The sequence below is a fragment of the Cebus imitator genome, unplaced genomic scaffold (genome assembly GCF_001604975.1).
Source record: "Cebus imitator isolate Cc_AM_T3 unplaced genomic scaffold, Cebus_imitator-1.0 Scaffold25, whole genome shotgun sequence".
NCBI classification, from domain to species: Eukaryota; Metazoa; Chordata; class Mammalia; order Primates; family Cebidae; genus Cebus; species Cebus imitator.
Window position 1 is genome coordinate 5,249,355 of NW_016107340.1, and position 11,546 is coordinate 5,260,900.

General features: G+C 37.7%; 1 protein-coding gene across 9 annotated transcripts in view; it reads right to left on the bottom strand.

Annotated features, from left to right (window-relative positions):
- Window positions 1-200: 200 nt before the first annotated feature.
- Window positions 201-11,546, bottom strand: part of PLCH1 (phospholipase C eta 1) — a 246,046-nt gene continuing 234,700 nt past the window's right edge. For 3 of the 9 annotated variants that reach the window (XM_017522917.2, XM_037736468.1, XM_037736465.1), the window contains 6 exons: window positions 9,991-10,075; window positions 7,924-8,070; window positions 7,307-7,386; window positions 5,755-5,814; window positions 4,974-5,328; window positions 201-2,657 (listed from right to left, as the gene is read on the bottom strand). In XM_017522917.2, the coding sequence (XP_017378406.1) occupies window positions 574-2,657; window positions 4,974-5,328; window positions 5,755-5,814; window positions 7,307-7,386; window positions 7,924-8,070; window positions 9,991-10,075 (2,811 nt within the window). In that variant the 3' untranslated portion in view covers window positions 201-573. Of the gene's footprint in view, window positions 2,658-2,954; window positions 2,983-4,973; window positions 5,329-5,754; window positions 5,815-7,306; window positions 7,387-7,923; window positions 8,071-9,990; window positions 10,076-11,546 lie in introns of all 9 variants that reach the window. The other 6 variants (XM_037736470.1, XM_037736471.1, XM_037736464.1 and 3 more) reach the window with 6 other exon arrangements.

Sequence of the window (11,546 nt, forward strand, 5' to 3'; positions counted from 1 at the left end):
CTTGAACCCGGGAGGTGGAGGTTGCAGTGAGCCAAGATTGCATCACTGCACTCCAGGCTGGGTGACAGAGTTGAGACTCCATGTCAAAAAAGAAAATGCATCTGGACTTCTCAACAAAGAGGGAAACATAGGAAAAATGATAACAAATTAAAGTACAGAATTCATCCCTTTGTTGTTTGCAAAGTCTCTTAACTCAACGGTTAGAGAGTAAAAATGACTACATTTGTGACTGCAATCTGAGGACACAGTAAAGGACATCTTGGTGAAACATACACACATTATAACCCGAGCTGCTCAGGAGTTTCACATCTAGGGCATGCACATATGTCATACTGATACAGTTTACAACACCTCAGGGGAGAAAGATCATAACAGGTACATGGGAAGTGTCACCAAATCTATATACAAACACATTAACAGGGAGAACACATGAAGTCAGAGGGAGACCCAAATGCAAGTTTAAAAATACATCTGAAAATCATTCCCAAGCCAAGGAACTTATGTACTGAAAACTGAAAATTCTGACATTCTACGGAATACCTTGTAAATCTTAAGAATGCAGTTTTACATAATTCACAGTCTCAAAAGAAAATAAATTTCTGGTTTATCATCATTACTTGGCTCAGTCTGCAAAACAGAATTATCTGAACAAAATTGGTCAATGTAGCCATAGCGAAGGGCCGTGCATGCCCCCTCTGGGATGCCCCGGCTTTCAAGGCCACCCCCTTTCGTGTTCCTCAGGTAGCCTGCAATGTAGGAGCCAGTGGAGTGGCGATTCACCGCAGGGGTGGGTGCTGAGGGTTTGTTTCTAAGAATCACTCCTCCCCCATTGCTGGGGTTTGGAACTTTCTGCTTGTTGGCTTCCTGTTTCTCCTTGGCACGACTAGCAATATTGCGCACTCTGCTCTGACTTCTGGATGACAACTTTCTGACCAGTGCCCGGGGGAGCTGATTGGCATCCTGCTTTGAATATAGCACTTGGCAGTTGTCTTCCTGGTCAAAGGACACAAGCTTCCGAAGCTGCTCCGTCAGGGCATCTATAGGCTCTAACGACTTTGTCTTCACAGTCATGCCCTTCTTGTCTCTAATGCCAGTTGTAACAAAACTCTTACTAATACACTGGTACTTGCTCTCAAAATTGCAGGCAATGTCCTCTGATGTTAAGTCCCCTAGACTTTTGGATTTGCAAGGACTGGGCAGTTTCAGAGCAGGCAAAGGAAGATGTGTCAATTGCTTGGGTACAGGGGCATGCATATCTTGAGCACTAGACTGCTGGGGCACACAGGTCTGGAACATTTTTGCATCTGAATTTGAGAGATGGTTATGCACAAAGTCAGCACCCTGATATGCTAGGTAAGAAATACGTTGAGTTTTGACATCTTGAATATTGTTGAATATTTCAGGGACAGAAGGGTGGAGGGTCTCTTTACAGTAGCCGTTTCTCAAACCTCTCTGCAAGTGTTCTACCACATCCTGACTGTACTTCAGTTTTAAAGGAGAAGCAAGCTGACTTGTGCCCTCTCTTTTATATTCACAAGTTGTTAGAGAAAGATTTTCTGATTCTCCATCAATTTCCACAAGGCTGCTCTCCCCAGAATTGAAACAGAGAGTGGGATCAGGTATTACAGCCTCCAGGGTCAAATCAGGGTAAGAGGCTGGGCTGCAGCTCTTCAGTGTTTCCCGGTCTTCTCCCTTAGTAGGACTTTTTGGTAACCAGCCATGAGAAGTATTAGGGGACCCAGGCAGGCTGCTCTCTACGGCCCCTGTCTTGGCCTTACTAGAAAGGTCATCATCTGGTTTGGTTTTAGAGATGGGAGTGCAGGTAGTTTCATAAACTGTATATGTTGCATGTTTGGTGGTTTCAGGACTCGAGAGTGTTATCAGCTCCGGAGATGAGCACAGGAGGGAAGACTTGGATTTTCCCTTGGAAAAACCATGCTTGATGGGTATTTTTAGGCCCAGGCTAGGCAGGGGACAATGGTCTGACATCACACTGGTATTTTGAAGATGAGACACAACTGTGATAGCTGGATCGTTGGTCTCGTCAAGCTGGCCAATCAGGGCTGAGATGGAACTGCCTGGCTCATTCTCATTTGTTAAAGTGACATTGTCAATAAGATGGGAAATTTCACTCTCCTGCAGAATTGCAGTTGAATGTAGGTCAGGTATGTCAGAGCAGAGCACGGAGACGTCTGACAAAGAAAAGGATGTTGCAGCTCGGCCCTTACCTCCACTACCTCCCATGTTCTTAATTTCTAGGTTGCTATGAGAAAGGATGCTTCCTGACAAGATGGTTTTCCCTTCCACAAAGCCCTCGGCATTCCCCTTTTCCTTGATTTTCACACCATGCGGATCTTGTGTGGGGTTAACTACAGGATCAGGAGCCAAATGCTGCCTTGGGGAGAGAGACTTGTCGGGACAGGGATTTTCCTGGCAATCACCTGTGGCATTTGATGCAGTTCTCCCACCCTTAGGCCTTGACATGCCCAACTGTTCTCCTGTGACTGACATGTGGGCAGTAGATACAATGGCATCCTCTTGGCTGGTATCTTTGTGGAGAAGAGCACTGAAGGAGGAAGATAACTTTTTGTTGAAATTTAGAAAATGTGGATCTTTAATACTTGCTTTCCCTTTCCTTCTGCCATCTTTATCCTCTGCTGAAGGAAACAAACAACATTTTAGATGACATGTATCAGTTTATGTAGGACCTGCAGACACTCATGTTTTCTTCAGACAGACAAATGGAGAATGTAAATCTGTTACACTGTGACAGAATATAATTATGGATTGCATAGGTTTGCAACGAAGTGTCTGTGTGATGAATAAATGGTAAAATATAGTTATAGGAATTTCACTGAAGCTTCCCTTTGAGTATCTATTACATCTGTAAAGGATGTAATATTCATTGCCAAAAAAATGTCAATGAGTTACCATACTTTTACAGTGAGGATTACCTTACGTTGTTTCCTATTCAGATTTGTACTACACAGAAGCATGGCAATAAAAACAGAACAAGACAGCTCTGTTAAACAAAGCATTGTGGTACCTGTAAGCAAGATACTATAAGCTTTCAGTTATACATGTATTAGTTAAAAAAAAAAAAAGAAGAAGAAGAAGAAGAAAAACATAAATAACATCATTTTTAAAACATTTTGGCAGCATATTTCATTTAATCAGTTAGTTTCTAAAATAATTGGAAGGTGTGACAAATGCATTAAAATATCAATATCTGTTGATTTAAAATGTAAAGAAAATAATTGGCTGTCAATTCCATGTCATTGCTAATATCTAATTTTTGGTTAATCATATATTTCTTTTTAATATGCAAATTTCATATTGCATCTTTTCCTAAAAGTGGAAGTGAGTTGTCAGGCACAGTAAAGGTAAATCGTGAAAACACAATTCACATAATTTGGGATATCCCATCATGGTTAGCATACTGCTAGGAGAGTATAAGGTATTCAATTCTTGATCAGATTATTTTAATAATACTTTCAGAGTCATGCTGTATAAGAAAAAAGAATTTGTTTAACTTATTAGTTTCCAAACTAAAAATATTCATCATAAAAATTTTGAAAACCTCAAAGAATTATAAAGGAAAAATTAAATACCATATGATGTTATCACTGAGACAGTCACTGTAAGCTTTTGCAGAAGAACAGAATAATGTATAGAATTTTGTATTCTGCTTTTTCTGTGCTTAATGGTTTTTTCTGTAATATAACTATGTATTTTTTTATATTTACCAAAAGTCATGTATATTATAACATACATGACTAATTTATATAACTGTTTTTTTTAAAGTAGAAAAGAAACACCACCTCAAAATTGCTTTCTAACTCACCTTAACGGTATTAACATCTTAATTGTGGCATTAACAGGATAGAACCAACTTCTATTGAATACAGCTTTATTTTTCCCAAAGATGGGGTTTTTAAATACATTTTAAGGCACATATTTTATCTTTTCTGTGACACTCCTCTTAGCAAAATTTCAAGTTTTTAAATGTTCTTTTTCTCCTTCAAATAAACCATTCAAGAATATCTTATAACAAAAATCAATACAAGTAAAATGGTGTTCGTGAGAAAAGAAATCACGAAAATAGAACATTTGATAAAAGATAAATGAACAATTTTGCTAAAGGAAATCAATACCACATTTTACTTGTCTGAGGTGATTCTGATTTAATTAAAATGTATTTGGTGCATAGGCATCAAATGGACATAGTTTTGGCACTTAAATTTACCCCCAGGTAGGATGGGATGGGAGTCACCGACATCACTCAAAAGCTCTCTGCCACACTTCAAGGCAGTCCTCACTCTTTATTGAGCTCACAATATGAGTCAATGATACACTCAAATTAAGGAAAAAGACAGGCAGCACCTGGTTCCTATGTTTGTAGAGCCCATAACCACACTGAAGCTGCAGACATGCCTCCATCCCTGCCAGCATCTAAGGATCAGGGAAGAGAGGCCATAGAAAAACACTGCCTGAGCCACCTTTTGAGAAAAAAAAGATTTGCTTGTTTTTGAAAAAGGTGGCTTGTTTTCAACATCTGGCTTTCTTTCTCCATAAACATTTCCAATCATCGAAAGATCATATGGTAAGAAAAGTAATACAACCATATTCACCCTCAGAACAATCAGTAAATATGGCACTCATTTGGAAAACCAATATTTTGAATCCTATTTTGCAGGTTTCACCTTCCTCTCTGCACCATCACATCTAATGGCTCCCCTATCCCTCACTGTCAATTTCTGACGTTGATACTATAAAGCTCTTGGTGAGGAGAAAATGGATCTACCTGGCCCCTAAAGTTTGAAATCTTCTGGTCTAGAAGATTACATTAAAAATTATTGATTTTTCAGTATATTTTACTTTGAGTACAGAATGTCAACCACTTCATAATGGTAATCAGGGACTGAAATGCAGCCTAGAAGGGTTTAGTCTTAGAGAAACTTAAAGCATCTTACCCAGAGAGTTTTCTTTTCCTTCAATGTCTTTTGCTGTTTCTGATAAGGGCAGCGACAAAGCTCCCAGAAGGTTTCTGTCAATGGGCATAGAGACAGGGCGTGCTTGCAAACTACGTGTGGTCCTCCTCAGCACGCCATCTTGATCTCTTGTGGCCTCAGACACAGAATCCTTTATCTCCACCATTTCTTGGAAGCCCATTTTGCTCTTTTTCCTGCCTTTGGCCGGGGCGCTCGCCGTGCGTCGCAGAATTCTATCTCCAATCGATCGTTTCCGTACATAATGGGAATTGTTTTCTGAAGAACTGTGCCTAGGATTCTTATTGAACAGTCCCTTCAGACCCTGGAGTTGTCTGTTCTGAAGACACAAAATGACCAACCACAAGTTAAGAAAATGCCATCATGTCAACAATTTGCCTTTAAAATGACAGCTCCATGAAAAATGAATATAAACCGAAATTGTACAGCCATTGAAATATATTCAAACCAAGAAAGCAGCAGCTCACAGCATGTTTGCACAACTTCATGCACATCTTATCAACCTTACTTTGCAAGGACTTCAGCCTTCCATTCTTACATCAAACTTTCCCAGAAGTTTCCTACTCAGAGATGACAAAGTGGTAGGAAAAATCTCCACAACTAACAAACTTCAGGCGCCTTAAAGCAACAGATGCATGTTTCAAAGTGGTAAGCAGGAAAATGGAGTGATATGAAAAAGCATGCTGCCATAACCACTTAAAAAGAAATATGCCGGCCAGAATAAAGCACCATGCTGAGAAACTACCTTTGTAGCTCCTAGAAAGTGCAATATTGTATAACTGGGGTTGAGTATTAAAGGGCTCCACTGCAAAGGAAAAAACAAACACAACAAAACACAATTGGGGCTCACTGAAGAAGGTGGCACAGGTAAACACAAAAGAAAAAATGTATACATGTCTATAAACCCTTTCTCTTACTTTTGGGGATTTTCAGTCTTATGCTTATTCATTGTTCAACCAATACCACCACACTGTGATGTGTGGATCCCAACCCGAGCCCATCTTGAAAGGAATATATAATATGACTCATGAATGGACATTTACTTAGGAGAGAGGATAGAGGTGATATAGAACACATTCAGATTTTAATTATTTCTGGCTCAAGTTTTAAACAAATTCAGAATTTAATTGTTTCCCTCAACATGATAAATGCTAGAGATAATTTGTAGTTAACCTGGGATTCCTAGTATTCAAGAACCATTTTTGAATTATTTATATTTGTGGCGACTAGGGTGAGAGGCAAGATCCCAAACTGCGGCACAAACAGAAGTTCAGAACTAAACACAGAAAGTTATGGTATAAAACTTCACCAGTCTTAGAAATTAAGATCCTCACACCCACACCTCCATGCCCTTGCTGACTGATATGAAAATAAACATTATATTCCCCAATTTAGCTTGAAATGGTCCATTCCTTATTAATTGGATTGCAGTCATAATATTAATATTAGCCAATATTTCTGAGGATTTACTATGTACCAGGCAGCTTTCCAAAGATAAGGTCTATATTTATTTATGAGGTTGGTACTATTTTTAGCCCATATTCACAAATGAGAAAGCTTCCAGCTAGACAGATTTTCTGATAAAGAGCACTGGACATTTCCAGGCCCCATTCAATGCTTTAACAGTCCCTCCAAATCCCATGTGGTCCTGAAAATTTATACCAGTAGCCAAGTCCCCAATTACTTGACATGACCAGAGGACAACCTACTGATCTGTAAACCTCAAATGAGTTCTATAACCAAGACAACAGCATCAGGAAAGAAACAGAATGTATTTTTTGTGGTCTCCTTTTCAGCCCCATAGGTAGCTTTAAAATTCATTCACAATTTTCAGATTTTCAGTTAAAAACAACAGTACTATATAAATGTGGCCTGCCTAGAAGCAGCTGGGATCATAGCCCAGTTAGTACAGGTAATTCGTCAACCATCTGAGACACTACATTTCCCACTGAAGCCAGCGGAGTCTTTTTAAGGATTAATATAAAATTCAATGTTTAGTTATATTTTCATTGTTTTAACCAAACAAATTGTTGCCTGAGAGAATAATAGTTTTCTCAATTCTATTAAGCCCAGAGAGGGCCCCAGTATAGAAGAAATGAGTACACACCCTTAAACAGTGAAAAGTACAGGTGGATCAGGACATGACTGGAATAGCAGACGGAGCTTGCTAGGCTTCCTTATAGTCTTTGGTTCAAGAACAGTTTGTCAAAATTTACATTCCTATTATGCAACTAATCAGTAGCATTGTTGGGGACCATATTAGTGTATGTGACTTTAAACCCTATGGTCTTTCTCACCTTTCCATAGATTTCATTGATGGTTATGTGTACAAATATAGATGCTTCTGTCAGTCCTTCCAAATAGACATGTCGGTAACCTGATAAAAGAAAAGAGAGTCATTTCTTCTTAACTGAACTTGCATTTGGCTTTCCCATGGGTGCAATAAAATTAAGTATCTGACTTGACTATAGTTTTGTTTTTGTTTTTGAGACAGAGTTTTGTTCTGTCACCCAGGCTGGAATGCAGTGGCATGAACTCGGCTCACAGCAACCTCCGACTCCTGGGTTCAAGTGATTCCCCTGCCTCAGCCTCCTGAGTAGCTGGGATTACAGGTGCTCACCACCACACCTGGCTAATTTTTGTATTTTTAGTAGAGACAGGGTTTTTCCATGTTACCCAGGCTGGTCTTGAACTCCTGGCCTTAACTGATTCACCCACCTCGGCTTCCCAAAGTACTGGGATTACAGGTATGACCCACTGCACATTTTTACAAAGCTTGTTAAAAGTCACATGTATCATATGACATATATTTTATATATCACATATACTATTATGTAAGTAACATATCATGTATTACATCTTCCAGAGAAAAAGGAATGGCCAGTCTAGAGAGAAAAGGCCAGCTCATACCTACCAGGCACTAAGCTGCTGAAGGTCACGGTTCTTTGTCCAACAAAATCTCGTCCAATGGGATCATGATCCCACACAAGGAACCTAACCAAAGCGATTTCTGGCATGTGTACTGTAAACGTCAGTGTTTCTTCCCACACAGGGTTAAATCCTCAGAGAAATAGGGAAAGAAAAATCAGAAAAGCAAACAACTTGGCTGAAAATGAGTTGGCTGCAACACATCCAAAGCACACGGTGAAAATTGCTTGCAATGGTTATTAAACTCATAAAGACAACTAAGCCACTCCAGGATGCCTTACTGGAATAAAGTCTTGAAATCTACCCCCTTGCTAGAAAATAATTGGTAAGAAAATTGCCTGTAAATTATCATATCAATTCTATTAATCTTTGATGCCTGTGTTATAGAGCTTTTTAGTATTCAGAATGCTTCAATAAGTTCGAAACTTATCAATAGTAGTGATCTAAGAATAATGTTTTAGCAAAAACAATAAAGAATGATATCCTCTCCCAACAGAATTATGCTTCTCCGACACCAAAAATTCTGCTACTGTAATAACCACCAACAACCATTTTATAAAGTGCTTTTGCAGATTTCAACTACTATTGTACATATATCATCATATTTCTTATAGCAATTCTCTAAGAGTTTTAGAGGATTTTTAGAGTTTTTAGAGTAGAGCAGGGTTTTCGTTTTTGTTTCTTTTTTTTTAAATATATAACTGACTTTCAAAAAACATATTACTTTCAAAAACTATACAAGTAACATTCATATTTTAAAGTAGGAAATATCAGAATTTATAAGACATTTTGTAGTTGAGAAAATTGATGTTCATAGACAATAATGTTCACAAGGCCTTATAGTTAGTAACAGGGTCAAATTGGACTGTGCACTATTGATTCCAGTATCTCCTCATGAAGCAAGACCTTACTGCATGAATGATGTCATATTTTCACAGCTACTGAAAAATAAGTCAAAAACATATAATTCATCTCAAATACAAAAACGCAAAAATACCTTTACTTGGTAAAATTCTCTCCAATAAAATAACTATAAAAGTTGTTAAAAAGTCAAGTACTCTGTAAGTTTGTTTTTTCTTTCTAAAAAATGAAAATAAATTTTTAAAAATATATGCATTTAGGAGGTATTAACCACTTAACCTAATAAAAAGCTTCAAGCTAATGAAATAATTATGAGCTGAAAAATCACTGAGAGTGCCCTCTTGAATAAAAGAAGATCTCTTTGTTGACTAAGTGATGACCTCTCAATTATTTCTGAGACTAAAACAGAATAGTCTATTGAACATTAAATGTAATTTAAGAAGGTTGTTTTCTATGTGAATGTTTTTCCTAAGTTATAGGTTTGCCCTGCTTGGGATTTCTAGTGTTCCTTCAGGGACTCCCTATGAACCCCTAATTTCTCAAATTAATGATTATGCTTCAAATGTATTTTACATTATTAATGACAAGAGATTGAGAAAAACAGGTATGCAATAATGTTTGTGAAATGTATGAACAAAGAAACTTCAAAAGATTAACAAGAAAAAGACATGAGGCTTGAGTAAAGAAAACTTTCTTTAAATTATGGCCAAAATATAAGAAGAATGCTACCCCTCCAATCGTATGTAAATATTCAAGAAGTAAACTCGGCAGACTATATTGTGCTTGCCTTTAGAGTTTTACATGCTCCAGAAAAAGTGAGAAATTACCAAGACACGTAGGCTTCACAATGGAGCTTTGAGAAAATTCGTGTCATAAAAATACAATATAAAAATATAATGGAGTCACTTCCTCAGTGAATTTTTAACCCAGTTCTTTAAAATTTCATTTACTAGAAAAAAAAACATAGCTTCAAAAGTAAAAGTCTGGAGGGCCTAGATTACAACACCATCAAAATATACCATGTATCAATCCCACAGTTACTTAGTTTCATGTGTTGAAAAGCTTTTAACATAAACTCAATGGCAGTTATGGATTTTAGAGATTTCTTGCTCTTCTACATAGATGCCTTTTTTAGTGTAAATTCTATTTCTAGACCATCTTCATTAAAAGTAAACACAGATTATCATCTTACCATTGTCATCCACCACACGGGTTTGATCTTTACAACAATCTACTGGCAATCCAATAATTTCAACTTCAACAAAAGGGTCAATGATCTATTAAATAAAGAGAAAGTATGATAGTACTATTACAAATAATATATTTCTATACATAGTTCATTAATCTGAGAATATTAACCAAAATGTCTACATTTCAACAGCAACTGATTTTATAAAGTGCTTAGTAAGAAAAAGAAATGGTACTAGGCATGGTGGATTCAGATATGTGAGACAAGTATAAGACATATTAAATTACTATTTGCTAGTATTTACTAATGCCAACAAACTACCTAATGAACCTACAATTTTAGTTCAGGGCAAATACCCAACAGAACTGAGATGTTTTGCCCATGCAAAAATGCTCAAAGCAGCAATATTTATAATAGCCAAACACTGGAAACAACCAAACTTTCTATCATGAGTAGGATGGATAATATGCACTTTTTGTTTTTTGTTATTTTGTTTTTTGAGATAGGGTCTCACTCTGTCTCCCAGGCTGGAGTGCAGTGGTGTGATCTTAGCTCACAGTAGCCTTTAGCTGGGACAATAGGCTCATGCCACCATAGCTGGCTAATTTTTGTATTTTTTTGTAGAGATGTGGTTTTGCCATGTTGTCCAGGCTGGTCTCAAATGCCTGAGCTCAAACAATCCACCCACCTCAACCTTCCAAAGTGCTGGGATTTTAAATGTGAGCCACTGTGCCCGGTCAGAAATATGCATTTAATGAATACTCTCAACAATGAAAAAAAAGTTCTGCTATACAATAATGTTGAGCAAGCCAGACATAAAAGAGTACCTACTCTAAGAGTCCATTTATATAAAGTTTAGGAATAGACAAAACTTGTCTGCTGTGATAGGGGTTGGTGTTTTCTATGGGAGGCAGCTGGAAGGGCAGTATTGACTGGGAAGGTGGACAGGAGCCTTCTAGGGATTCTGAATATGCTCTGTCTTGATCTGGGTGGTATAATAATTAATCAAGTTATCCATGTTTGATTTGTATACTTTAATTCCCATCCTATCCTCTAGCGGGAGGGATCTTGTCTTGTTGGTCATCTGTTGACTCTTTTTGTGGTGCCAGTTCTGGGCGATGAATAAGGAAGGAATAAAAACCCAAAGAATCTAGAAAAAGCTGATCTAAGAAAGTCTAAAGCACTGAAAGCAGAGTTCTGCGCTTTTACACTGCTGGTGGGAGTGTAAAGTAGTTCAGCCACTGTGGAAGACTGTATGGTGATTCCCCAAGGATCTAGAACTAGAAATACCATTTGGCCCAACAATCCCATTACTGGGTATATACCCAAAGAATTATAAATCATTCTGTTGTAAAGATACATGCATATGTATGTTTATTGCGGAACTGTTCACAATAGCAAAGACTTGGAACCAACTTAAATGCCCATCAATGATAGACGGGATAAAGAAAATGTGGCACATATTGGCACCAGACAAGGATGCCCTCTCTCACCACTGCTATTCAATATAGTATTAGAAGTTCTAGCCAGAACAATCAGGCAAGAAAAAGAAATAAAGG